We start from the raw sequence: 27,895 nt of genomic DNA, 5'->3' as shown, positions 1-27,895 counted from the left end.
TTGCTGCATGCTTTGGCCACAGAGAACTAGGTCGTATTTCTGTATGACCTGGAAACACAAGTTAAAGAGAAAAATGGGAGTAGTTTTTTAATTGTAGTTCTGCAATTTAAACTGCCCTCTCTCCAACCCTCTCACTGACGGGTGCGTGCTGGACCACAGCTCCCTAAATCCATGTTTTAAGGATTGTGGAGGTAGGGGAAGTACGAGTGGTGGGCATTGCTTTTGCAGCTTGAAACCCTTCAGAGCGCAGAGGAGAAAGCTTCTCTCTCTTCTCCATCTGCAGGTGACGTTGTGGACATCTACCAGAGGGAGTTCCTTGCCCTCCGGGACCGACTGCACGCAGCCGAGCAGGAGAGCCTGAAGCGCTCGAAGGAGCTCAACCTGGTCCTGGAGGAGATCAAGAGAGCAATCTCAGAGAAGCAGGCCCTGAGGGATATTAACCGGACCTGGAGCAGCTTATCTGGTGAATAAACAGAGGAGTTGAGGATCTTGGGCTGTTTTGAAGCAGTTGCTAATGAGGAGGTAGAGAGGTGTGCATGCGTGTGTGTGTGTGCAGGGCTGCAGACAGGACATGCTCTTCTCTCCCCCGGCACGAGCAAATTGTGGAGTGCAGAGGGACTTGGGAACTCTTAAACTCCTGTTTAATTAGAGGTGCATCTGCATCATGAAACATTGAGATTTGCCTCTGCTGAGCATATTTGCCAATTTGCTTGCTTACAGGTTTGGGATTTTTTCTTGCAAGTCATACATGCCTTTTCCTATGGCTGTACTGAATCCATATGGAAAATGGGTATCCAGAGAGAGCAGGGAAGAAGGAGTTAGGCTGGCTGAGCACCCCTTGCCAATTTATTTATTCTTTTTTTTTTTTTTTTTTTTTTAAGTTGCTCAGTTGAAGAAAATTGGATCTCTGCAGAAAGATCCGATTTGACCTTCATTTGATCTTCATTCTCCCCGCTTCTTCCCAAATATTTTGGGACTTCTTTAAGGCCCTCATGGCTCCTGCTGAACTCTAATTGGGTTTCTGGTAGCATGTTAAAGGTTGGCCTGATTTTTTATAACCCAGCAGTAGTTTCGGGTGGCCAGACTGCTCTAAAAAGGCTTTTTGCCTTGCAGTCTCTTCATACCTACCATGCCTTGCAATTGATTCCCTTTTCCTTTTTAAGACGAAACCAAGTTAAAACTGTGGAATATCACCAACAAGAATGTGCTGCACCTTCCCACCATCTTCCATCATTTGCCACATTTGCTGTCAAAGGAGAACAGTCTGCAGCCAGCCGTGCATGTGGGACAGGGGCGCACTGGAGGTAAATGGGAATTAGTGCTGCTTCTGGTGCTCTTCCTCACCTTGGTGCCTGTCCCTCCCCTTTCCTCCGGGCCTGGCTGTGTATGGATATGAGCAGGACTGGAGGAACGGCTGCATGCATCATGCAAGCTTCCTTGGTATCGTGACACGTGGGGTGGGTAAGCCATGTCACGTCTGTGAGCCTATGGGGGAGTGCTCTCTGTGCTCTTGACTGGCACTAAAATGTTCTCAATGCTTCTGCCAGATGTTTTTTGCTGCTTCCATCTCCAGAGTGCTCTATACTTTGCCTGGAAGGTGGTCAGATGAAAGCATAGTTTGGAGGTCACTTCATGGAGACTAACCTGTCTTAGGAGACAAATCCCATCTGGAATAGGATTTTGGTGACTGGACAATTCCCCCCTGCTCCCAAATCCCAACCCAAAGTCAAAGACCTGACTTCCCCCTCCTAAACTGAAGTGTTTCTGGCCATGGGAGGGGTTTGGAGAGAGAACAAGAGTGGTCTTGAAGTTGCTCTTCACAGGCTGAAAAGACCCCTAGAAGGAGGAAGGGGTTTGGGGTGTTTCTTTAGGCATCAGACTTTCAGGGAGAAAAGAGTCTATCTGACTGTCATGGGTGCCCTGCCAGCCTGGCACACCGGGGTGCTACTGGTTGGTACTGGGCTGGGGGACAGGAGTATGGGAACCCTGTGCATCCCAGGAACCCATCAACCTGCTGATCGCTTCTGGTTTTTAATGATGGAGCGTGGCATCAAGCAGGTGAACCATGGGTCATGGGAGTGGAGCGAAGTGTCTTGTCACATCACACCCCCCTCTCTAAAATCTCTCCATGGCCCTGGGCAGTGTCTGTCGTGATGGGAATCCCCAGCGTGAAGCGGGAAGTGCATTCCTACCTCACCGACACCCTCAACTCCCTCATCTCAGAGCTCACTCAGCAGGAGAAGGAGGACTCCGTCATCGTCGTCCTCATCGCCGAGGTAAGACAGAGCTCTGCCTGTTTACCCCATTGCCATCCCATCCCACTCTCTGCCAAACTCGGTGCCAAACAGGACAGCTGCCCACCTGGAGGCCAGCTCTGCCCCTTGCCAAGGCAGATAGGCCCAACCTTAGGCTGCCATCTGACCAGGATCATTATAGAATCATAGAATCATTTAGGTTGGAAAAGACCTTTGAGATCCTCGAGTCCGACCATAAACCTAACATTAGTCCACCACTAAACCATGTCCCTACATCTTTTAAATACCTCCAGGGATGGTGTCTTAACCACTTCCCTGGGCAGCCTGTTCCAATGCTTGATAATCCTTTCAGTGAAGAAATTTTTCCTAATACTCAGTCTAAACCTCCCCTGGCACAACTTGAGGCTGTTTGCTCTTGTCCTATGACTTGTTACTTGGTAGAAGAGACTGACACCCACCTCATTAGGTGCGTCCTGCCCAAAATGAAACACCGGTTGGGCCAGAGAGGGTCCGGATGTGAGCAGGCAAACGTGTAGCACATGTGTTTATCGTTCTGATCTAAATCGTGATGGCTCTTGCAGGGTGTCTGAGTGGTTATTCCCAAAATGTGCTGGAGCAGCCCCAGGGCCATGTCTAGGGGAACTCTGGGGTCTGCTCCTGAAGCAGCTTTGTTTCTCCACATACCTGTAAGACAGCACTAACCCCCTTTTGAAACCCAAGAGCCCGCTGATTTGGGGCTGAGACTAATATGCCTCTTCTTACTGGTGTCTGGAGCCCAGAATCAGTTGCTGAATCCAAGGGCTAAAAAACCTTGATAGATCAATCCTCGAGAGCTGCTTTTATCTATAGGTTTAGGTGGTTATTTTTCTCCATGGCCTTCCCCTCAGGATTATTTTCTTGAGCCTGAAGTGCATTTGTCTTAATTTCCAGAAATCCGGTGAGAAAGATAAACCTCAGTAGCATGTTACTGGGAGCAGAACAAAGATAAATGTCTGGGTTTGATGCCTGTATACCCATATTTTGATGTTTTGAGTAGCATTTGGCCTCTGGGACTCTGGCTGGTATTTTGTACAAGGAGAAGATGTGCACAGATGGGTGCAGCCCAAAGTGCCCGGGACAAGGTTTGGTCCTGGCCATTATTTCTCTTTGGGCTGGGACAGGTTTGATGGCTGTTTTCACAGCAGGTGAGTTAAAGCATGAGAGATTTTAAGCAACTTGATCAGAAATATCTCCTGTTTTGGACTGCAGTAGTATTTCTTCTAGTTGACTTGAAAATAGGGTGCACACTGTGGTGGAAGCTGCTGACTTTCCTTGTGTACCTGTAACAAGGGAAGTGAACAAGGAATATATTAATTCTGATACCATGAAGTGCAGGAGCACACACACCATATCCGAGTAACAGCGATGGTAGCTGTTGCAGATCACCACTGCCATCACTGTCCTCTCTTGCCAAGCTTGCTCTTGTAGCTACACAACGTCCTCCTTCCGTGCAACCACTGCTGTGCCTGCTCTGCCTCTTCCCAAAGTGATGCAGGAACATCTTTCCTGCCTTTGTTTTTCCCGTTGCTGTTTTCTTGGCAGCGTCGGGGTGTGAAATCAGTCCAGCACCGGGAGTCTGAGCCCTGTTTGGGAAGGGGACCTTTTTCCTCTTGAGAAAACCCTGCTTTGTCACTGTTCCAGCGTGGAAGCGCTGTCCTCAGTTTGTGACACACTTCCCCGGTGTCTCACTTCTCACCTCCGCCTGGCGCCCAGCGCAGCAGCAGCCAGTCCCAACTTCTGCGATGCTGCGTCTGCAGATCCGCCTGGGACACATGGTCCCGTGATCTGTACGACTGCCCAAAACAATGCTACCACCAGGAAACAAGCACAGTTTTTGCTCCTGGGTCTCCTGCCCTTTGTTCTTGGATTTTGTTTTCCCGGTCACTGTGCAGATGGTTTTCTGTCCAGTGCCTGCCCTTGTGTTTGCATTTATCTTGCCTGCAGATAGTGGTGTGCAGCGCTTCTGACCTTTGCCTCCCAACCAATATAGGTTGATGGTGGGACAGACTGTTTTTTTAGGAAGAAAAGCATTGAAATGAACCTGAAATGAAAAATGCACACTTATAAATAGACCCCTCTTTTTCACAAAAGGGGTAGAGATCCTTTTCTGCCAAGAGTATTCACTTGGATGAAAGCCAGCATGTTTAGAGAAAAAAAAAAATAAATAGCCCCGAAGTTAACACTTTGTGCAAACGCTTGGTGCTGGCAGGGGCAGAAGTACCAGGAGAACACGTGGTGAAGATGTGCAGGGTCTTGAGTCCTTTGGAGTGGATTTTGGTGTGTGATGCCACACTGGCCACAAAAGAAGGTTCTTAGGAGTCTGTCAGCATGGGGAGAGCAGTTGAACTGGATAAAAGGAGACATGAAGATGAAGGAAGTTGGTACAGAGGTGCTGACGGTACCTCTCGAGTGTGTTCAAGGTGATTTCTGAGCCATGGGGGGCACAAGCTGAGGCTGAAGCACCTAACACTGCTTATCTTTTGTTTTCAGACAGATCCGCAGTACACAGCCGGAGTGGCAGAAAATATCAAAAACTTGTAAGCACTTCCAAATGACTACAGCAGTATGGTCTGCGCCTGTAGTGAGGCCAGTGAATGGCTTCATTAAGGAGAAAACACATGCTTTTCTGCTTCTCTTTTGTATTTTTTGTATTTTTTGTTGTTTGTTTTTCTGTTCTTAAAACTGGGCTGTCTCTGCTATTGCCACTTCCACTTTCTGCTTGTTCTAAAATGCATCCCATATGTAGCTTCCCGTAGGCGCCTTTGTGCTTGCAATATTTAACACACGCAGTCATGCTGTTTCATTTTTCTCTTTCTGTCCTGTGTTGTTGAGAGAAGATGGATTATTTAGATTTCCAGAGATCCTGGCAATTGTTTCTATGTCTAGTGCAGCTTTCTACCTGCTCTGTGGAGTCAGAGCAACTGGACAGTGTGGTAATCACACCTAAATGCTCCTGCCTTATTTTGCTTTAAAATCCATGATCCATTTTTCTTCCTGCTCCAGCCTGTTTGTTTTTCCCTTGTTCTAGGCACTAGTTACATTTGTCTCTCATGCTCGCTGCTATTTATGTCCTGGAGTCTTAGTGGCTTTTGCAGCTTTGTCTGTGGCTGTTTAAGCAGGAGCTGGTGATGGATTATTAGCCGTGAGCCGGTCCAGGCATTTAACAGCATCAGAGCTCAGAGGCAAAAGGAAAAGGTGGTGAGAGAAAAGGCTGTGACTCCCATCCAGCTCCTGCAATTTCATGTTTCCAAAGGACCGCAGTCGCCATAAGAAGGAGATGTGAAAGGGCAGCACATCCTCCCGGCGCCCCACGTCCTCGAGCCAATGATGGGAGAGGGGCTGGGACGTGTGTGGGGAGGGTTGTGTTCCCAGGCACTTGCAGAAGAGCTGAAACAGAGCCCTCCATCTTGCTGTGCAGGAGCTGGCAGAGCTCCCCTCCTTCTGCCTGCTGGCAGGAGGACGCACTTATCGGGGGATAATGGACTGATTGTCCGATGGATCCTGATGAAATTACTGGGCGCTGCTGCAGAGGGTGCCTCTGCATAGAAGGCTTGAAACTTTAATTGGCTTAATGATTTGATTTCTTGCTGTCCCCCCGCCTCCAGTGCCTCCTGCCCTTCCCTGATTCATTGAAATTATTTTTCTTCCAAACTGAATTGAAGTGGTGTGGGGGCCAGGGCAGGCTGAGCTCATATCTCAGGAGCAAGAAAGCCACTGCTGCTTCAGTACAGGTTTTGTCAGGTCAGTGAGAAGCTCCTGTTTCACTACTGCTTGATGAAGGGAAGGTTTGAAAACATTAGCTGAAAATCTTGCCAGTTCCGAAGGGAGAATAAGGAAGGGAAAAAATAAGTGAGTTTTTGGCAATCTCACTACTTTGTCTCCCTCTGCCCCATCTCCCGTCCTCCAGGCTCTGCACAAACAAAGGAAGTCAGCCTTGCACTGAATGTTCTCAGAAAGACAGTATAAAAATAACTGGTTTTCCCGCTTATCTCTCACAGCCACAGTAATCGCTGAGTATTGCTTGCAAGTCTGTTGTAGGTACCTATTTTTCAGATGGGTGACATTTTTTTCTGTTTGAGTGTGACTCTTTAAAGGGTTCTTAACCACATTATAGGGAAAATAGATGCTGATTTTATCAGTGTAAGGAAAAACTAGGTAGAATTCCTGCCGGCTGTCCTAACTACAGCACAGCAGTGTTTTAAGTAACTTATCAGAAATGTATAACATAATCTCTTCAAAATGGCTTTTAATTACTGATGCATTTGGAAAATCTCTTAATGCTGGTAATGCCAGCAAGTCCTTTCTTTGGTGCACCAGTCTGCTGGTCCGTTTAATCCTGTGGAGAATATGTTGTGCTTGCAGCTGGTCTTTAAAGCTGACCTGAGTGTTCAGGAGGGATGCTGGCGGAGAGCACACGAACGTGGGGCTATTAGAGACCATGGGAGGGAGAGAGCAGTTTTAAAACTCCTTGGCAGTCCCTGCTGATGTCCTTTGATGAGGCCTGGAAATGCAGTAGCTGCTGGGGAAGTTTTATCTTAGAGGCTATATTTTTTTTGTTTGGTTCTTCAGCTCAGTGTTTACCCAGCAATTTGGTCTATTGAAATGGTATGTCAGACATAGAGGTATTTGTTTACTGCTGCTTTTCTCTCTCAGATTCCCAAAGGAAATACACTCAGGTCTCCTGGAGGTAATTTCCCCATCTCCGCATTTTTATCCTGATTTCTCCCACCTGCGCGAATCCTTTGGGGACCCCAAGGAAAGAGTCAGGTAAGAATCAATGAACTTAAAAACAAACAGGCTTTGAATCAAGTAACTGCAGCATCTCCCACCCTGACTCCAGCAGGGAAAGCTCTTCTGCAGGGCCAGGCAAGACCCTTAAAGTTGTTCTGTCCAAGAGCTGGAAGGATGTGGTGGGGGTATGAACTGGCACCAGCTTTGCAGGGCTTGCCTTGTGCTGCGATGCTTCTGTCACCAAGCGAGGGGGGTCATTTTAAGCCAGATGATGTTTATTTTGGAAGTCCCTGAGTTTTGCAGTAACTCTTAGCCGGCCAGTTTGAGACCAAAAGGGAGAGGCCATATGCCATCCCTTCTTCTGACAGCTGAGTCACCTTCCCAGCTTAAACCCAGCCTTGACTGGCTCCCCTGAGTAGCTTGTTATCTGAGGAGAGATCGACACTCCCATCGTGTTTGTCTTTTGCAGGTGGAGGACAAAGCAGAACCTCGACTACTGCTTTTTAATGATGTATGCCCAGTCCAAAGGGATATATTACGTGCAGGTGGGTTTGATGCTGGGGGCAGAGGGCAGATGGGTGTACCTATGAGTTCACTATGGCTTATACCCCAGTGATAGAGGGCAAAGATCATGTCCAGTTGTGCGATGCAGCAGAGTGGGAGTGCAGTTTAAGCAGATAGCTTCAAAAGCTAGGGTTTTAAGATACTTTAGACTTGGAGAGCTCCCACCTAGGAAGGGCAGGAATCCTTGTTTCATTTACCTGTTAGATTGGGTGAGAAAAATCTGGTTGGAGCATCTTCCAAAATGCAGTAGGTCTGTGCCAAATCTTTCCTCCAGTCTACGGTGTGATTGCTCTGCACTGAGAGGCTCTTACTGGAACCTGGATGGGTCACTGGCACTGAGTGTCCTTTCCTCTTGCAGCTGGAGGATGATATTGTGGCCAAACCAAACTATCTCAGCACGATGAAGAACTTTGCCTTGCAGCAGCCCTCCGAGGAGTGGATGATCCTGGAGTTTTCTCAGCTGGGGTTTATTGGTAACGTTCTCCCCCCACTCACCCCAGTCCCATCAGGCATGGGCACACGTGCCTGCTGGTTCTTACAAGCGCTTATGCTCTTGGTCCAATGAGTTGTCCCTATGAGATGGTAAAATACTTGGACTTTATCCCTCCTTATTTTTGCAGTGACCCTTGTGTTTGCACAGGGGAGAAAGATCATCACAGCTGATACTGCTGATACTCACTTTTAATAAAAATAAACCTGGTCGGTTGCCCAGCTGACAGTCGAACAGCTTAGATGTGACCAGTAGCTTTTAGGCTGGATAGGATCTGGAGTTGCCTAAGAGTGTACAGAAGGAAGTTTACATCAGCACAGAACTATTTTGGGAACAGCAGTGCATAGTTGCAGTAGCAGCTTGATCTGTTATTTTGGATACTGGTTTGAATGGCTTAAAACTTGTAGTTTTCTGGGCAGGAAATGGTCTCTCCTGCAGCTGGTTGAATGTTTTTCATCCTTATTTCTCCCAACTGAATGGAAGAGTTTTAGACCTTTTGATACTGTTGTGACCTGTGAGACACTAATGTTTTCTAATTCTGCATTGAATATTAAATCTGGAACTGTGTTAGCAATGCCAGCAGCACTGGTTCATAAAGCAGAGCTTCATGCTTTGTCCTTTACGTAGAGAGGTGGACACATCTAACCTCCACAGCCCAGTCTCCCAAGTTTTTTTCTTCCCAGCTTTGATTCTTGACCATTTCATACCATAGCTGCTCTCTCTTCTCTCTTTGTCCTGTAGGAAAAATGTTCAAGTCTCTGGATTTGAGCTTGATCGTGGAGTTCATCCTGATGTTCTATAAGGACAAACCCATTGACTGGCTGCTGGATCACATCCTTTGGGTGAAAGTCTGCAACCCTGAGAAAGATGCAGTATGTAAACAACCTCTGTTGAAAGGAAACCTTCTGTTGCATGTGGGCAACTGTACACTTGGTCTGTGTCTCCAGAGGATCTTCTCTGGTGCTAACTGACTTTGCACTGAAGCGTGCTGTCCCTGTGAAGTGTGCCACGAGGTGTCCTTGCGAATCATATAAGCAAAGACCTGGGAGTTCAGGCTTTTGTAGTCTGCAGCTGCCAGAAAAGGCATTATTTCTGCATCTGAGCACTAAACAGGGTATTCCTCCTCCAGTCCTAGAGGAGAGTAGCTGTTCCCTATTTTTCTGTGTTGTTTTTCATTCCGGTGTGCTTCCCTCCCTGAAGCTGTTCCCCGCTCGCTGACTGTAACCCCAGAATAACCCCTTGGCTCTGGGCTCATGTGCTGTACCCGCCTGGAGCACACATGCAGGCTGCCCAGAGAGCTCACCCCAGATGACCCAAGAGCAAGCCCGCCATGCGTAGTGTGCCAAAACGAATCCAGAGCACACAAAGCTCATGTCGGGGTTTCTGGGAGAGTGCTCCGTTTTCATGCTGCCATCTCGTTTGCGGAGCCATGCCTGCACAAAGCCTTGCAGACGGCAGCACAGAAGCCCCTGTGCCCTGCGGAGGTTGTGTTTGAACTTCCATTGGCAGCAGCAGCAAGGGGCTAGAGCGAGTGGGACGGGCAGAGGAGGAGTGTGTGACAGCAAATGTAAGATGAGCTCACCACCAGATACTCTTCTGTCTCCTCTCTGAACATACTGTATTTACTCATATGCTCGTTCACCCTCCTCCCCCGGCAGAGAATGAGCAGCAGAGTTCCTGTGCAGGGCTTGAAGCTGGTTTCTTAGGACAGACATCATGGCCACAACTACTTTATGGTGGTAAATGCCAGAGCAAGTGGTCACTCTGGGGTTAAATGCTGTCTTTATGTGTTGGGGGGGACAGGGCATCCTCAGGGCTCTGGAGAACTGGGACAAGGATGTGCTTTAATTTGGTCAGATCCCTGGCAAGAGGCTGTGACGTCGGCTCCAGTCCCCCATATGCAGCAGGACCAGTCTCAGATGATGTCCATCATGTTCTCCAGGCAGTTCAAACCACATGCTCAGGTGTGACAGAGCAGTCCCCAGGCCTGTCCAGGTCCTCACAGCCATGGGCAAAGCCAAGGTGGCAGGATGCTGGGATGGAGCTGGGAATTAGGCTGCTGCCTGTGACCCCCTTCAAAATCTTCAGCTTGAGCACTGATTAAATGCAGATCCTGCTGCGCATGATCATCTTCTCTTTAGCTCATCTTCACTCATCTTCTGCTACCTGGCAGAGCCAAGGTTTTCCCAGGGGAACCTGTAAACCTCTTAAATTTGTTGCCTTTTTAAAAATTAACCTACTTCCCGTGTGGATTTCTGGCTCCTTTCCCCCACTGTTTGCATGATTAACTCTGCACAGCACCCTTTCAAACATGACTTCCCCTTGTAAATCCCACTGTGCAGAATCGAATTGGTAGCGGGGAGGATTTGACTTTCTGATTGAAAGTTTGTTTGACCTGAGCTTTTGGCAAGTGCTTTGCCAGCTCTGGATATATTCTGCCCTTTCTTTTTTAACTAATTTTAGATTTACTTGGGGTAGAGCTGTGTGAAAGGATGACCTTCTTACCACCAACTGAGCATTCCCCCTCCTATTTTGAGTGAGACAGCTCTGCTTTCAGCAAATGTTTCTTTAGTAGAAAAGGGGAGAAAGAGAAATCAGGAGATGCTGTGGTTCCCTCCGTTCTCCTTCCTCCTCCCCTCCCCATCCAGAGTGAGATCAGACCCGATGGAGTTGTGTCTAGGGTTGCTGGCAATGAGTTGTGTCTCTCCCATTAGCATGGCTAGTTTTAATTTTCTAATGTAACGTGAGCTGGATTAGGGGATTATCTCCTCTGCAGCTCACAGGGGTCATGCCTGGAATTTCCCAGCTCCCGGTGCAGTGGTGGTGGCCTGTGTGGGCAGCCCGTCACAGGGGCTCGGTGTGGCTGGCTTTCCCCACTGCTCCCTGCCTGGTGCCAGGCAGCTGGTGTCACAGCACCCGGCAGCGGGATTTCTGACGGGATTTCTCTTGGGTGGGAGGCTGCAAGAGCAGATGGTGGTAGGGCTGTGCATGCATTTCTTTTATTGGAAAAAGCAAAAGTCGGAAAACAAATACCCTCTCCCTCCAGTTTTTAACACTGTATTTTTGTCATGCTCCCCCAAACTGAGAGAAATTAACTATTTTTAAAATGTAAATTCTTGTCTCGACACTCTCAGTGTTTTTCCCCTTTGTCCTTTATTCCTTCTCCATCGTCTCTCTCCCTCCACCCCCCTGAAAATCACTGCCTGGATCAGAGTGGCATCTCCAAGTTTATTTATGTGGTGGGATGAGCCAAACAGCTTTGACACTGGCATGTGCCATATATCTGCTTAACAACACCTGCCAACAAACTGAAAACTCTGCCTGTCTGAAAAGAGCCCGCACTTGCTACCTGTTCACTTAGGCTCTGAGTCATCCCAGGACTTACTCTACCTTCAGATTTTGGTGGTCCCAAGCTCTGAGTTGTAGGAAAGAGGCTTTCTCAATAAGCCAAGGACAAAAGGAACTAAATTCTCTGGCTGTCCCTACCTGACAGCACAAAGGAGATTTGCTCAGTGTTTGCTAAGCTATGCTTGTCAAGGAGAAATTTGGCACTTGAACCTGGGCACTCCAGCTGCCCAGTGGAGCCTGATGGGTGAGTGGCCAAGACTCACTGTCACGTTCCTCCAGAGTGTGGTTAAAAGCCCTCTTGCCAAATTAAAGCCAAAATAACACAGAAAGGCATGGAGATGAAGGGGCAGGGATGTTTACCACTCCTCATGCCCTTTTCTGTTCCTCTTGCGGGTCACAGTTGACCACAGAGGTTTAACCGTGGGGATCTGCGGGATCATCTCGTTTCAGAAACACTGTGACAGGCAGAAGGCAAACCTGAGGATCCGCTTCAAGCCCTCGCTCTTCCAGCATGTGGGAACCCACTCCTCCCTGGCTGGGAAGATACAGAAGCTGAAGGTGGGTACCAGCTGCCTGTCCCAGCCACAGATGACCTTTCTGCCAGGCCTGGCCTGCAGGCACCCGGGAACTGGCTGCTTTCGAGGTGGGGATATCAGTGACAGCAACTGGTGGGATGGTGGCAGCTGGATTTCTGTGCAGTGGTTGTGTTTTATTCTGAATTACAGTGAGCTCATGTAGGTCCTACTTCTCAGAATAACAGTGACATGTTCCAAGAGTTGCTGCAAGATTTTAAGCCTTGGTACTGGTCCTGACTGCCCATCCCAAGTGCCGAACCATGGTCAGGGCAAGTGATTTGGGAACACCTAGTGAAAAACCCTGGAAAGGTGTCTCCTGGGGTGATCTGACTTCCTTCCCACCTGCTCCTTTTTCCTGGGATTTACTGATAGGCGAACTAGAGCTTGCTGTGTGAGAGCTTAAATTGTTTGTGTGTGTATTTAAACATCAACAAAATCAAGCTTCCCATAGCTATATGTGCAGGACCCGTAGACACGCATCCCAGGGTTGTGCTCTGTCCTGCATCTGTCCGATCCCCAGGTAAATGGATGGTGTAATCCAGTTTCTGTCACAGTGCAGTGCCTGTCAGGCTGTGTAATCCAGTTATTTTAGGCTATCGTCAGCCTCCCAGCCACCTTCTCTTCAGGTGTAAGGACTGTTTGCAGAGACACGCATTTGGGGACACTTGGACAATGAAAGGCTCTTTGGTGCTGGATCAGAGTGCAGAGCAGTGGTGCTCCTCTGTGTTGCCTCTCCTGAAGTTGTCTCTTCCTGGGATCCAGCCATGCATTGCCCTGTCTCCCTTCCCCAGATCACCTCCATCCCTCATCCTTCTGTGCCATGCAAATCTAGAATTTTTAATTTGCGGTGCCTTGTTGCTGGGATCCCTGTTCCTCACGAGCAAGAGCAGCTCATGACCCTTTTCTGCCCTTTTGCTTTGTACCCACCAAGGACAAGGACTTTGGCAAGCAGGCCTTGCGGAAAGAGCACGTCAACCCTCCTGCGGAGGTGAGCACCAGCCTGAAAACCTACCAGCACTTCACCTTGGAGAAGGCTTACCTGCGGGAGGACTTCTTCTGGGCTTTCACTCCCACTGCCGGGGACTTCATCAGATTCAGATTCTTCAAACCGCTCCGCATCGAAAGGCCAGTGCTTGGGGGCTCAGCAGGGGGAGGGATGGGAACACCTTGGAGCACGCGGTGACACTTTCCTTTTGCTCTTCTGGCTCATGTTGAATTTCTTGCCCATCTCCTGCTTGGCTGCCCAGGAGGAGGGAGCTGTGCTCTACCAGGGGGAGGGTGACTTGACCCTTTTTTGGTGGGGCCGTATTTGCTGTAGCCCTTTGCTTTCCTGAACTTGTGAGAGATCCATGATATAGCTAATCTGGCACAGAAGGTCTCCTTCCAACCCATGTACCTGTGGACTTTTTAAGAAGGTACCTGTTACGTTGAGCTGTTTGATAGTTCCGCTGTAATGAAAGCCATCATGTCCCCCCTCACTCAGTGCAGGTTTCTATGGCTTTGGTCTCTGTCACAGGTTCTTCTTCCGCAGCGGGAACATTGAGCACCCAGAAGACAAACTCTTCAATACGACTGTGGAGGTTCTGCCATTTGACGTAAGTGTTTTATTGAGAATTGGGATGGGGGTGGAGTGGGAAGCAATAGAGGTTTGAGAGAATGGAACTGCTTAAAGCCATCGGGAGAATCTTTACAAGACCCAAGTGCCTTTTAGAGGTGCTGGCTGGGAGTCGGGGTGTCATGCCTGGTGTGGTACCACCTTGGGAGTGGGGATGCTGTGCTGAGCAGTTCCTGTAGGAGCCTGCAGAGGGGATGCTCGCATGGGTGGGATGGCTGCAGAAGAGAGGATGGAGTTAGGATGGTGCAGTGGAAACAGCAGCATGAGGGCAGCAAATATCCTCATTTTGGGGCGTGAGGCTCAGGGTGCCAGGCTGGGGGGATGAGGTGCCAAGGGCTGCTGGAGAGGGCAGCTCCAGGGTTGCTGCTGTTGCTTGGGGCTTTTGCACAGCTTTTACCACTGGCCTTGCACAAAGCTCCTCTCCTTCCCACAGAGCCTGCAGTTGGATAAGGAGGCCTTGCAGGAGGGAAGAGGTGCAGTTGTCAGATACCGCAGGACGCCGGATGGCTACATCCAGATAGGTACAGCAGGGTGCAGGGTGGCAAACTGCCCACTGGGTTTGATAACACAGCCCATATCCTCACCTTCTAGTGAATCAAAACCCTTAGTGCTGTTTGCCTGGCAGAGAATAATTTCTGCTTGCCAGGAGCCAGGTTGGAACAGGATTTGTCACTATCTCCTCTCCTCCACTGTCTGCCCTCCTCTCTTAGACTAGGTGTCCTCTTCAGGTAGTTTTCAGTCCTACATTTCTGCCTGTCTCTGCTCAGAGCTGGGACCAAATTATTCAGATTATCCATTTGCCAAACCTGGTGTTAAAAACCTCTACCATGGGCGATTTCGTGCTCTCCTTCCACGGCCTGTCTTGGTACTCACTTGCAGCTGGACTTTGTCTCAGGCCACCTGAACTTGTTTCAGTGCTTGTCCTGCCCTTGGACAAGAATGAGTGGTTTCAGCCTAGAGAGACCTGCTGGTGTATGGTAAAGCCCTGGTGTCCCTGCTAAAACTTTTTTTTTTTTTTCAAATAGATAAATAAAAGAAAAATTCACTAGCATGCATAGCTTTTTGCCATTTTAGCATTCTTCTGCATGCTCTCTGGTTTCTCCCAGTTGCATTTTCAAAACAAAAAATCTAGCACTATGGATGTAAGACTTGCCTCCATGGCGTGAAACCCGAACCGACACTTGTGTCTTACAGGACAGTGCTGCTGTCAGGCCGCTCTGCCCCCGGCTTCGCACAGCAGTGCTATATACCCAAACACTCTGCATTTTGTTTTGTTTCACTGATTTTTTTCTGTTGCCCTAAGTGTAGCATTTTGCACTGTATTGACATCCATGCCGCAGGTTTTTGGCCCGCCTTGGTGTCCGGGAGCTGCGAGCAGGAGGCTGCCATGGCTGCCGCGGTCCCCCAGGAGCTGGGGGACCATCCCGCGTCACCCACATGTTCTCCCCACCAGGTTCCTTCTCCAAGGGCGTCGCAGAGGGCGAGGTGGACCCGTCCTTTGGGCCACTGGAGGCCATCAGGCTGTCCATCCAGACCGACTCCCCGGTATGGATCATCTTGAGCGAGGTAAGCTGGGCTTTGTCAGCAGAGGGACAGCCCTGCTCAGCCCGGGGCTCCCCACCGCCTCCCCACCGCTCCTCTCTGATCCCAGCCCTCCCTTCTTGCAGATTTTTATCAAAAAAGTGGAGTGAAACGGGCGTGAGGAAGGGTGGACACACGCGTGGATCCCTGGTCCTGCTCCCTCCCCTCCCGCTCCCTCCTCCCCGCGGCGCCTCGCCCGGGACAAGGACCTCACAGGCCCGGCTGCCGGGAGGTGGCCCATGCCCACAGGCCTCGGCAAAGCCGCCGCCAGGCCAGCACCACCATCCCCAGCTGGTGCTGCAGGGCCAGGACGTCGTCTTCTCCAGAAGAAGAGCAAAAAAAGGCAAAAACCAATATCCCCTGCGGAGGGCTGGCTTTGCTCCCCTCGGCCCTGGTGGGTGCGGGCTGCTGTGCGTGCCGCTCGGGCCGCACTGACACAGGGGACAGTTTGGGGACGGGATGAGCTTTAGCAAGCGTGGGGACAAAAAGCACCTTTAAGCCCAGGACAGGGCAATCTCTGGCTGTATTTGGGGACAGAGGTGGGATTTGGTCACCTTGAGTCCTGCCGGCTGACCCTGCGCGCGTGCCGGGATGGAGACAGCCAGGGACCGAGGTCTGCCTTGACTTCGCCCAGGCAACAGTCCTGGCCACAGCTGAGGATTAAATGAGGGTGAAGACTGACCCTCCTTTAGCAGAGGAGGAACAAATCCGAAGGGGTTGGAGCTATGAGTATGGCAGGGAAAACAAAAAAAATAAAATATGCCACACTGTGCCTGCCAGCATTGAACACAGCCCCTTAACTCACAGTGAAGTCTCCAGTGTCTTCATGCCTTGAGATTGAGTGCAGAAACCATCTTTTTAAATAACTATTTCAGTTATTGATTGGTGTGACCTTTTTGGAAGGAAAAAAAAAAAAAAAAAAGCAGAAGTAGCCCAGTTCAAAAATAGTAGGGATTAGTGTAAATCCCAATGTCTTTTCAGCTATACACTGGAATGCATTATACTACTTTAATGTGCTGTATTTTTTATTATTGGATACATTTGATTTTTCAAGTACATCTCTATATATAAATATATAAAATAATGTGCACTGTAATAAAAGCTAAATTTAAACCTTTGGTGTGGCAGTGAGAGTCACTCACAGCAGGAAGGCACTTGCTCTGCCCGCCTGTCCCCCCCCCAGGAAGGGTGTGCATCCCTGGGGGCAGGGACCTGCTGTAGCCCCTACACCTGAAATGGAGTCATTCCTCAGCACTCACCAGTGCCTGATACTCCCAAAGCATTGCTCAAGCTGGGGAGAGCACTTAGAGCAGCCCAGTGGGAAACTGGTAATTTTTGCCCCAGTGCCACAGGAACCTTTGCCAGGTATTAAAAAAAAAAAGGAAGGGTTGTTCAGGTCTTTCCTCAGAAGGGAGCAAAGGCAGCACTTGGGCACCTGTACACCTGAGGGTGCAATTGTGGACCAGTTCTTTGTCTTAAAAAAATACATGTTGTTGTTTTTTTTTTCTTAATACCCATGTACAAATTAGCAAGGAGCTGCCTGCTTTAGTTACTGGCAAACCTCGAATTTCCAGTGGAGGTTGAAATCCAGCGAGAGGTCAGAGTCCTACTGGTGGGTGGGTGATAAGTGAAGTCAGGGCCAAGTCAAGGTCATTCAGGTCAATACCAAACACAGATGTTAGCATTTGGATTAGAGTCAGGCTTTTTTCTCAAAATTTGGATACAGTTTTAGACAAGTTTACCTCTCCTTTCAAGTTAGTTTTAATCGCAGCAGCTTTTCCCATGCAACCCAGTCCCCTAACCCTCAGATGTTCTCACACCCAGTCCCCAAGCACCTTTGACAATCACAGGTCATTTCTACTGAGAAAAGGAATTTATTTTTTGTATATCCATGGTGTGATCCTTCAGCATAGACCATTACAGCAGAAAGGAGTGACAACAGCGTATGGGTCAATCCATGCTCCGAATGGCAGAGCCAAAGGTGTTACAGGTTTTAGAGCAGACAGTGCTACAAAACCTGGCAGTGAAGCCCAGCAGCAGGGGTAGAGACTGGGCACCGTTTGCTTTCTAGAAGGGAAATTATCTCTGGAGAGTGGAGCTTCATGAGCAGAGGAGTGCCAGCATCTGCCTCCCTTCAAAGGTAAGCACGGAGCTGGGGAGGTACTTGGTCTCTGACCACGCTGCACAACTCCCTCCCCTCCGCTGAGGCTGACCAGTGGGTTTTGGGAGGGCCACGGCCCCTCTCACCAGGTGCCGAGCAGCTGGAAGGGCCATGCCAGCGGTGCTGCCCACCCTGAGGAGTGGGGCAGCAAGAAGTGTGCCAGCAGCCCGGCCACCGCCAGCCCCAGCAGCACCCACAGCAGCCGGGCGCTGGCGTACAGCGGCCCCAACCTGTGCGGGGAGAAAAACACTGTCAGCCAACCCGCAGCACGAAGTGTGCTGGCAGGGCTTGGTACCCCCCACCTTCCTTCCAGACTGAGCCAGAGAAGAGGTAGCATGGCCATGAGAACATGAGGGGAGGAGGAGGAGGCGATGCCAATCTGCCTTCTGTCCCACCCGTGGAAAGGAAACCTGTCCCAGGGGCTGCATCTTCCACCCAGCCTCCCTGGGTTGGTTTGGGGTGCCCACAGCCCCAGCTGGGTACTAACCGTCCCTGCGTAGCCACGGTGTATCCCTGGAAGTACTTGAAGCGGGTGTAGAGGTAGAGCAGCCCACACACTGCAGCCACACCTGCGGGGAAGAGGGGACCCGAGTCCTGATGGGGCCGGGGCTCCTCAGACGATGCCGGAGCTGCAGCCCAGCTCGGTCACCCACGTTCCCTCTTCCTGCTGCAGATGGGGCAGGGCCACAAGAACCAAATGCAGAGGGGCTCGGCTTTACAACGCTGTGGGAGTTTAAACAGGTTTTCTTTCTTCCCTTTTTGTGAGGGATGAACTTCTGTGCCCTCCAAAGCTGCCCTGGGACTTGGGTTTTCAATGCTCCTTTCCGTGGTCCTTCATTGCATCTTCTCTGTGGCAGCAGCCAAATCCCCAAAACCCGCTTGGTACAGGATGGACAGTGGATGACTAATTGTTTGGGTTATGGTTTCTCCTTCTGACGCGATTTGGGTATCGTGTTGCAGCTCTGCTTCAGCTTGCTGCCACCCTGGCATCACGTGCCAGCTTGACCTTATCTTAGAGAAACAGTGCAGGGGGGACAGCCAGGCTCCGGTGAAGGAGCGAGGGCTGACGATGCCACCAAACCTCTCCTCTGGGCCCCAGACTAGCTCGCCTGCTACCAGTGGCTTTGTGCGCACCGGAGCTGTGGTGCTCCTTGGTCTGTCCCGCCAAAGGGGAATTTTGCTGTCCCCAAGTAAGAGCCTCACAGGTATAGAGAGGGCATGGCTCAGTTGCAGTGGGATTTAAATTGGGGTTTGTTTGTTTGTTTATTTGTTTTGTGCATGTGGTTTGGGTTGGGTTTCCCCCTCAGCCCCCTTACCTTGATGGAAGAAGATTCCAGCAACCCAGAGGAGCGAGATGAAGATCGGGAAGTACTCTGAGCAATTTGCCCTGGTGAGAACCAGAGATGAGGGTTAAAACCGCATCCTCATACATCAGAGACCAGTTAACTGAAGCCAGCAAGGTGAGCTGGAAATGCACATCAAATCAAACTGAAAGGGCCAGTAAGAGACAGTGCTGTGCTGGGGAGAAAGGGCCTTTTCCATGACACACCATTATCTGTATTTTAGAGAAGAAAAGCATGCAAACAACGCAGTGTTCACCTCACCCACATTCGCATGGACCCTGCAACAACAAGCTCTGGCTGAGAGGGAGATTTGTCTTTGCTGGACCCTCACCAGGCTCCGTCCTCGGCCCCACACACAGCACCTTCACAGACATCTAGTGCAGCTACAGCTTAAAAGTTGCACAGGTAGAGGTTTCTTATCATTAAGGAGCTTGCTCTTCCCCTTGGCTGAGCACAGCCCAAATTTGGGTGTCACACAAGTCATGCTCCAAGAAAGAGCCTTCTCCCGGATCAAATTCAGCAGGAGGAGATCAGAACTGCAGCCAGGTTTTCTTCTTTTTACTTTTAGTGACAAAAATACAGGTTTTCTGCAAGAAAAGACAGTGCGAGCAGTGCTATTAAAGACAGTGGGTTTGTTTCTCAATTTCTTCTACTATTTACCTTTCCCTACATAATTTAATCTTAAATTTGGCCAAAAATTTACCAAGCCTCAGGGAATGGAGCCAGGCTGGGAATCGGAAAAAGTCTGAAGAGCCTTACACTGCAAATGCAGTTTGAGCCTCAGCAAGGGGAGGCTGCCAGGTTTCCATGAATAAGAAATCAATACCTTTTTCCCCTCTTTTGTTTTTAACATATCAAAACAAATTATACATTTTTATGCTTTTCCACAGGGAAAAGAATAAAGGAGAGGATAAAAAAAACACAAGGAAGAAATACCTTCTCAAACCCGAGTTCGGTGAGGCTGCCTTCTCCGCAGAATATAGTGGAGGGCTTCCTGGCGTGTCGCAGCCCACAGCACAACTCAGTTAATGCACAGCCCAGTATTTAATTAAAAGCCACATCAGCAGCTACCCAGCTAGTGAAGGCTGATGCCTCCCATGTGGGCTGGCCTTTCACTGTATTGCAAAAGGACCAAAGCGGGTGTTTTTGTCACTCCACAAATGTTTCCTGCACGCTGGCAAGGAAACGCAGCTGCTTTGTTCAGGATTTAATGCCATGCTAGAACTACCCTTCAAACCAGCTCTAGCCGATTCCTTTCTACCACTTATGAAACAGAATGACTGAGATGAAAGATGGGATCTGGTGTTTGCTAGAAGCCAAAGGGATCTGTGGACATTTCCAGTTTAGCTCCAGCATTGCTCTCTCCATAGGAAGAGAGCAAAAATAAACAGCCCTCAGCAGGAGCCTGCAAGTGCTGACTTTCATAGCACAATAGCTAAAAAAAAGGAAAAAAATTAGAAGATCCTTGTAGCTGGTTCCACCAGCAAGATCCTTTCCTTCAATTCAATGGCAAAAACTTACAAACAAATATTGCTATTAATGTAGCTTCAGCTACTTTCACAATTTGGACCCAACGTTAATATCAAAGTTAATTATTATAATGCATTAAAACTCAGCACCTCTTCCCTTCCATACATCTACTAATTTGTAATTTGGCTGCCTTTCACAATGCCAGAAGGAGGATTATTGTGGATGGACAGAAACACTCCAGCCAGAGCAAAGTGCTGCAAATCAAAACTCAGACCTCCGATGCAGAGCATTAAAAAAAAAAAAAAAACAAAAAAAAAACTAGTATCAGTAGCAATAAGTGAAAAGGTGACTTGAGGGTGACTTCAGTCTTTCCTGGTAGTAACACTTGAGTCAAGTCATACCTGGATGGAGTCACCGCAAAAAAGTTAAAATCTTACTGAGCTCTGAAGATCCGGTCAAATTCAGGGTGACCTGTTGTCTCGGGAGGGGAGATCTTGTACTTCCGCCGGGCATAGATCACCTGCAGTGCAAAATAGGCTAAAAAAAGAACAATACAGGAATGGTAACAGTCCAGCAGTGTTTTTAGTCAAGCTTTATCTAGCCTGGAATCAAGCAAGTGGTTAGAGCTGATCCTGTCTAGGTTCTTAGTCCAGGGCTGTCACGTACAACCTGGAATAAAAGTGCCATTTATTTCACGCTCGTACGTTAAATTCAGATTTGGTTATGCTGGCAGAGCACCTGTGCCGCAGAACCGAGGTGCTGGCTGGTGCTTTGCATACCCTCATGCACAGCTGTGGAGCCCTCAGCGATCCCCAGCAGATCCTGGTACTGCACAAGGCTGGCGACACACCAAAACATAACTGAATCCACACCCAATCACAAAATTATTCTTCTTATTTACTCTTGCACTGTGTGTTGAGTATTAGTACACCCTCAGCCAGTCTGATGGGAATGATGTGCAACTCTTTCTGTTCTACCTGGCAGGTACAAAGCTTTTATACAAGGATGGCCCCATGCCACAGAGCAGCATCCAGACTCTGCAGCACTGGGGTATGATTAAGTCCATTAATCATGTCAATAGAAGGAAATGGGGAAGGGGGTGGTTATTTCTTCCACTTCATCCCTGCAGGGTAGCCCCAAGTCTCGAGCAGTTCAAGGAGCAGGCGTGCTGCCAACGACTGCTATCAGCCTGTGCCAAGTTTGGGCCGAGGTACTAACTCAGTGTCTGCTACATCACTCCCTTGTACATTTGTAAGGAACATGGAAATCACTTCAAAATGATGAAAACTTGTTAACATGAAGACTTGGACTGTTTCACTGTTTGATGAAAGTTCTTACACCCATGGGTGATTGCTGATATTTCAAGTGTTCATATTTAGGTGCAGTATTACATTGCTGCCTTTATCAAAAATTAAAATTTTCCTATAGGAGAAAGCTACATTATAAAAACAATTACTTTTGTGGCTGTGGCAGCATGCTGCTAAGGAAGTCACTTGTATTAGCAAGGTCCTAATGTAGGAACATTTCCAGAGCATTGAACGGAGACAAGGAGACAGGCTGCAAGGACTGCCTTGTGGACTGTCTTATTCTAACAAAGAAGATAAAAGCAGAACAGCAGGATAGAGAAGGGAAAGTAGGGGCAGATGTTGCAAGATGAAAGACAGATTAAAAACAGATCCATGTGTGCCTGCAGAAGAGCATTACAACACATGTAGAAGGGAATTAGAAATTTAAATAATCTGATGTTATGTGATGTGTGTATTACACGGCATATTATTCATTTAAATACACAGACATTCATTTAAGAAAATATTTGTGTGTTCCAGTGTCCTCCACAGTGTGTGCAGTGACCCAGCCCCAAACAAGAGGTGCTGGGACAGAAAGGTAAGGAGGAACAAGTTTGCTTTTTTCCTCTGATTCGCATGTAGCACGTTGATATGGTCGAGGGCAAGGATATCGTTCTGGCCCTGAGATCTGGGCGGATGCAACACAGCATCCTCGCTGTGAAACCAAACTGCTGGGTCTGCAGTGATGCTTAACTGACAATTCATCAGTGGCTAGCAGTGCTCTGGAAAAAACAATGATGAAACCATGACCCAGCCTGATACCTCTTCTTCACCTCAGATAAGCATGTCTCTCCTACACAATTAATGCTCTCAGGGTCTCATCCCCAGACACCTCTCAATAAATGGACTGAGCTAAAGTTACTGCATCGTGCACAGGTCTGGCTTGTGGCATAAGCCTGACACTGTTGAGCAACAGTCTTCATCCTAATTCGTGCCATCTGCACCCCTCCTTACAGCATTATTGTGGCTGAGGAACACTAGCAAGAACTTCAGACCCACCCCCTCCATCAACTCTGTGTGTAACATCTTGCTTGTGTACTGGGGCAAATATTCAGACAAGTCCTGCAACAGGTCACTAATGCCTAGGGATGGATAACATATGAAACAACCACCCAGGAGGAGCAAGAGCCTTTTGGAGGACAGCTAGCCCTCCTCCAAACTGGCATACAGGTGAAGTACAAAGGATGCAGTCACCCTCCAAAAGCACTTCTCAGAATAAGATGTTGAAAAAAAGCACCCTGCACAAGCCTTCTCAGCATGGACTTTTAGGGAAAAGAGTTCAATCTACTCTGCAGAATGATTCAGAACAATTTTTTGTGATTCATGTCTTAAGGATAAGCACCTGTTGATTCTCACATAGCTCACAGGGGCTGAGCTCTCCCTGCACTTTGCTCCTCAGTGGAAATATCAGCCAGACCTTCATCCTCTATTTGATTATGTGCACAAACTTGTCAAACCCTATTATAGCTGATATCTGCCACATTCGAACGAACCTGGCAAACAAGCTCTTTTGGGACTGACAGACAGTGACATTGCATAAGCTTTAGTTCCTTTGAAACCATTTAAAAAAAAAAAAAAAGGGGAGGGAGGCAGAGGGAAAGCGGGGAAACTGGTAGCATTGTTCTGTTCTCTGGTGCAGCATTCAACACAGGGCAGGGGCATGTATCTACAGATCACTGAGCTCAGAACCTTGCTAAACTGAGCTTAACTAAATTAAAAAGGGGGAAGTTACTTGAAAGAATGAGTAAAGTGTGGGCTCCCAGTAAAATAAGAAAAAAAAAAAAAGAAAAAAATATCAACCAACACTGTATTAAGATCAGCCAATTGAAATCAATTAAATTACACCTCCTGAATCAGGATGCGATGGAAGAGTATTTGTATATACAGTGCACACCCGTGGTTCGGTGCTCTGCATTTTCAGAATGAATCTCAGGTCTGGAAATCACCTACAGAATGTCCTTTCAAAATATGCAAGAAAAGCTACTGCACAGCTCTGAATAAATTGACATTATCACACACATTTCATACTAGTAGAGAGAAGAGAAACACATAGTATTTTGTAATTGCTCCTTGGCTTCCCATGCACAGACCATGAAACAAGGCTACTTTATCCAATCTAACACAGATAAGAGGGTGTCAATGCATGCTACTCATCTGCTGGCTTCACACCTATGTATGGTTTGCATAGCATGAAAGCTTTTCTTTTCATGGCTGCAACCTTTAAAAAAAACACTTGAAGCTCTCATAAAACAAGTATTTTTGAGACAAATCTGCTATCTAAGGATTTGCTACTGAGGGTTTCCCAATGGAAAGGGCTTAGCAACATTTCCATAACACAATTTCAAGTTTTCTTCAGGTGTTCTCTTTGCACACTAAACACTCCGTCCATCCTCACTTAGTTTAGTAACACAAAAATTCATAAGAGAAAAAGTATCTTCCATTTGTAGTTGTAGATATTTCTCTGTAAATTGTTGGAGGGGAAATTACTGATAATTCAGAAATTTTGAACTCTAATTTTCAAGTAGCATATCTGTGCTTTAAATAACACTTATGTTAAGAGATATATCATCTGATGGCTAAAAATACATCAGGCTGCTCGGAGATTCATATCCATTTGTAGACAGAGGTGCGATAGCTCTATGGTGAATTCATTCAGTAATTAAAAAAAAACACAAACAAACTTTCCCTCATACAACTGTGAAGAATGAGGGCTCTATTCCTTCCCCAGGCAGGGGGAATGTCCCCTTCCGTGACCCTCCTGAAGCCCAAGGGGGACAGACCTTTGCCCAAAGGCCCCACAGTTAAACAGGAGAGTAGACACATCTTGGCAACACTACTTCTTTCTAAAAAGTCTAAACCAAATGCACCTATTTAAATTATGAGAAGTCGATGAGTTTCTTTGAAGATGTCTCTGTCTACTTCTGACCACAAGGGCTTTCATGAGTTTCCAAATTACTGTGTGCTGTCAACTCATCTTGTCATCTGCTCCATGCAGCTAAGCTCTATGAACACATAACGGTATCGGTCACAGAGGAGAAATACATGTATACATGATGGTCTTTTCTATATATATACGATGTATGTTTGTACACTGACCTCTTCATCAGCGTATTTATTAACCTGCCTTTATTTTGGCTACCTCCAGCCACCCCCTAAGTTACAAACTACCTGCTAAAATTCAATCGGAAAGAATATTTTAAAGACATTCTATTGTTGAAATAGGTTTAAGTTTAAAAATAAAACTTTAATCTCCTTCTAGGATGCCAGCTTTGAGGTTTGTGAATCGTTTTCATCCTCACTAAATAATGAACCTCCTCAGGCATGACACTCCCCCTGTGAATGGCCAAACATCACTTCACTATGTTGGAAAACAGCAACTTTCATTCCAGAGAGACTCCAAGCAAAATAAAGGAGCCAAGGCCCATGAAGTTTAATATAATTACCTTAATAGTACCTAGCATTATATAAAGGACATTTACCTTGCTCCAGGACTCCCAGAACTGTGACAGTGGCCAGCAAGTCTATCTCATTTCTCATGTTGCTGACTGTGGACCAAAACCCCAGCCTGGTGTGACGCGTACAGCTGCTCTCCAGCCCCTCTCCCACTACCGCCAGCTCCAGGGCTGAGCTGAGCTTTCTTGCTGCGCTGCAGCAACGCCGCTTCCTCCACCACACCTTAACTCTCTCCACGCCACATAATTTTCCAAAGCAGCCAACCATCAGAAAATAGCTACTCCAGACAGGTGCCTCTTGCTGAACTACGTAACAGCCAAAGTTTTGTATGTGCAAACTGTGAAACTCTGGCAATTACTTTTACAGATTTCGTACCATGATTGAATTATATATTGCTGGCAGTTGAAAGAAGACAGCATTTTTTCCAGATCTTTTATTGCTAGTTTTAATCAGCTCTAAAGCATCTAAATTGTGTGCGATGTAAAAATTAACAAGCATTTAGAAATTAATGACCTGACCTTCTGCTCTTATTCCAAGTAGTGGAGTTGACCACATAAAAGATTTTCTAGACTTCGGCTGGAGTAACTTAATTCTGTTACTGGATTCTGAATTTTTAAAAAAGCATTCAGATATTTTATCCTGTTAATACTGTAAGTTTACCAAATAAGAGTACAATTCTTTTCTAGCACTCAGTCACTTTTTGTAGTTTTCTAATGTTTTTAAAATTCTGCAGTACAAACCTTTTCCTGGCTAACATAGAAAATAAAATTTCTCAGTTCTGAATGGAAGGCAGCAGAGGAATGTAGAAACATGCAGACTCTCAGAAATGTTACACTGGCATCAGAATTATAATTGTAAGATGTGAAAAACAGCAATATTTTAGCCCTGAATAACTTTTCTCCCTGCTCCACAAAAGCAAAATATGCATTAATTCAAAAAGTTATCCTGTGTTTTGGAACAACTTTATATGGGTAAGACTACTCTGACTTTAAACTTTTTAAAACCAAAAGAGAAAAAAGGTGTCATTCATTATCAATGAAGGTTTTACCTTGATTTTGGTGAAGAGAGGGGACAGGAATGGTTTATTTCTCTCCATATGGTCACACACACAAAACCTCTGCACAGAATTTCTGCACAACACCAAGAAGTGACCAGACCTACAGTTTCTCCCGAGTGAGACGCAGCAAGCTTGTTCTTCCGGTCTCTCTCTTCATCACCTCAAAACCCCATCGTGACAGCTTATCAAGTTGAAAAGTTCATTAATTCAAATATACAATTGCACCCTTTTTTAAAAAAACCCCATAAATGTAAAACAGCAAACCCACTCCCTTTCTCTGCAAAATGCTCATATGATGTGACTTTAGACCCTCCAAGCTGCTAGCAGATCTAGACTGAAAAAAATCTATTGGTGACCCAAGATTTATCTGCGGGTGTCCAATATAAAAGTCAGAGGGGTTATGTCACCCGTAGTCTACTTCTGCTTACACCATTTCAACAAACAATTCAGGCTTTAGAAAGCACTTCCATTACAGGTTTACATTAGGAAAAACACTAACATCAAACAAAAAAACCCAACCAAACAAAAAAATCACTTTCTGAGCAGAGGCTTGTCACAAGCTGCCACTGACTCCTTAAAATCTTTGAAAAAACACGCACATGCATGTCACTTCACCGGGGGATAGTTTAGGAAATTTCTCTTTTACTCAACATTAAATACAATGCAGCACTTTTAACTGGACAGTAAAGCAAAAGTTAAGGTTATAATTTCACAGTTCCCATAGGCTAGAAGCAGCTCATCCTGGTATTGTTACTTATCACTGCATTTGGTTCTTTATAAGCTTCTCAAGTTACAGGTCTGTCGCCCCAACCCAAACACAACTCAAAACTTGTAGAGTAGGAATATACTCAAACTATATTCTGGTAAATCAGGATGCACTTTGTGAGGAAATCTGATGGCTCTGAGCTGCGGTCTTAAACACAATAGCCATATAATAAGACACCAACTTCAATGCCTGGAGAACGATCCTTCAGTGTTTGAAGCAGATTAAGATTCTTATTACATAGGGGGATGCCTGAAATTACAGTAATGTGTAAAATTAATACAGCCTTAGCAAGAAATGTGTGCGTCACACTGCAAATTCTTGTTTATCACTACTGCTAAATCTGTGGTTGGAGAGATTTGAGATGTTAAGTTTAGAACTTAAGACTAGATATCATCAGTTAAAGGCACACTTGACAAACAGGAAATACTACATAAATAACTGAATTCTTGGTTCTGCTGCAAGTGGTATGATTCACTAAGAGAACTGCTTTGAAATGTTCAATTCAGAGTAATTCGTCAAGTAATAACTTGTTAACAAGAACATATTAACATCCAAACACACACCACTAAAGCTAGGCTCCTTTGGGCACTGGTGGAGCCACAGATCGTTGCTTTACTTCTAACCAACAAACGAGTAAGTGTCCTTCTTAATAGGCTCAACAATCCAGCAGGGGCTGAAAGACCCATTTTGCCATTATTTTCCACAGCTTGTTCAACACACCAGCTCCGTGCAGTGGCTGAGGGACCTTACCAGCGTTAAGCCAAAGTCTTCACACAACCTGCTGCCAGTACTTTGTTCCCTGCTCAGAACCATTACCTCATGCCTACCGTACATGTTCCTCATTTCTGTTTGAGCTTTTTTGGTGTGTGCCATCTGCCTATCTCAAACAAACATAATCTTTGTCTTTTTACAAGTCTCAAGGAAACCAGTCTGAATCTCTAAGGCCTGTTATTTTGAAGGAATCTGAGCGTATTTTGGGAACTCTACAATTTTGCACTTGTGAGGTCTCGGTAGTTATTAACATCTTTTTCACTAGTAACAACCGCAACTGCAGTTCTATTTCCTAGCTTAAGGCCTACAACTGCATTTTAAAAAGTCCAG

The 27,895-nt window shown here is 47.0% G+C and overlaps 2 protein-coding genes across 4 annotated transcripts in view; one reads left to right on the top strand and one right to left on the bottom strand.

Annotated features, from left to right (window-relative positions):
* MGAT4B (alpha-1,3-mannosyl-glycoprotein 4-beta-N-acetylglucosaminyltransferase B) overlaps positions 1 to 16,311 on the top strand; it is a 51,786-nt gene extending 35,475 nt beyond the window's left edge. The window contains exons 2-15 of one of the 2 annotated variants that reach the window (XM_042790220.1): positions 284 to 463; positions 1,164 to 1,304; positions 2,143 to 2,276; positions 4,785 to 4,831; positions 6,948 to 7,061; positions 7,495 to 7,570; positions 7,948 to 8,062; positions 8,821 to 8,951; positions 11,878 to 11,985; positions 12,934 to 13,127; positions 13,519 to 13,597; positions 14,051 to 14,138; positions 15,071 to 15,183; positions 15,285 to 16,311. In XM_042790220.1, coding sequence (XP_042646154.1) covers positions 284 to 463; positions 1,164 to 1,304; positions 2,143 to 2,276; positions 4,785 to 4,831; positions 6,948 to 7,061; positions 7,495 to 7,570; positions 7,948 to 8,062; positions 8,821 to 8,951; positions 11,878 to 11,985; positions 12,934 to 13,127; positions 13,519 to 13,597; positions 14,051 to 14,138; positions 15,071 to 15,183; positions 15,285 to 15,308 — 1,544 coding nt within the window. In that variant the 3' untranslated portion in view covers positions 15,309 to 16,311. The remainder of the gene's footprint in view (positions 1 to 283; positions 464 to 1,163; positions 1,305 to 2,142; positions 2,277 to 4,784; positions 4,832 to 6,947; positions 7,062 to 7,494; positions 7,571 to 7,947; positions 8,063 to 8,820; positions 8,952 to 11,877; positions 11,986 to 12,933; positions 13,128 to 13,518; positions 13,598 to 14,050; positions 14,139 to 15,070; positions 15,184 to 15,284) is intronic. The other variant, XM_042790221.1, reaches the window with a different exon arrangement.
* On the bottom strand, positions 16,098 to 25,168 carry LOC104357001 (leukotriene C4 synthase). Of its 2 annotated transcripts, XM_033006161.2 has the most exons (5): positions 24,998 to 25,168; positions 20,610 to 20,709; positions 18,676 to 18,746; positions 17,847 to 17,928; positions 16,098 to 17,589 (listed from the first exon to the last, which is right to left on the bottom strand). In XM_033006161.2, the coding sequence occupies exons 1-5, from the start codon at positions 25,053 to 25,055 to the stop codon at positions 17,442 to 17,444; spliced, it is 459 nt and encodes a 152-aa protein (XP_032862052.1). In that variant the 5' UTR covers positions 25,056 to 25,168; the 3' UTR covers positions 16,098 to 17,441. The 2 variants fall into 2 exon arrangements, with proteins under 2 accessions (XP_032862052.1, XP_032862051.1); XM_033006160.2 differs by lacking the exon at positions 16,098 to 17,589 and having other exon boundaries at positions 17,610 to 17,928.
* Between the last annotated feature and the right edge of the window lie 2,727 nt (positions 25,169 to 27,895).

This window comes from Tyto alba, unplaced genomic scaffold (genome assembly GCF_018691265.1).
Source record: "Tyto alba isolate M040663 unplaced genomic scaffold, T.alba_DEE_v4.0 Super-Scaffold_17, whole genome shotgun sequence".
NCBI lineage: Eukaryota > Metazoa > Chordata > Aves > Strigiformes > Tytonidae > Tyto > Tyto alba.
Note: the sequence above shows the minus strand (reverse complement) of the source record. Positions and strands in the feature narration are given on the sequence as shown.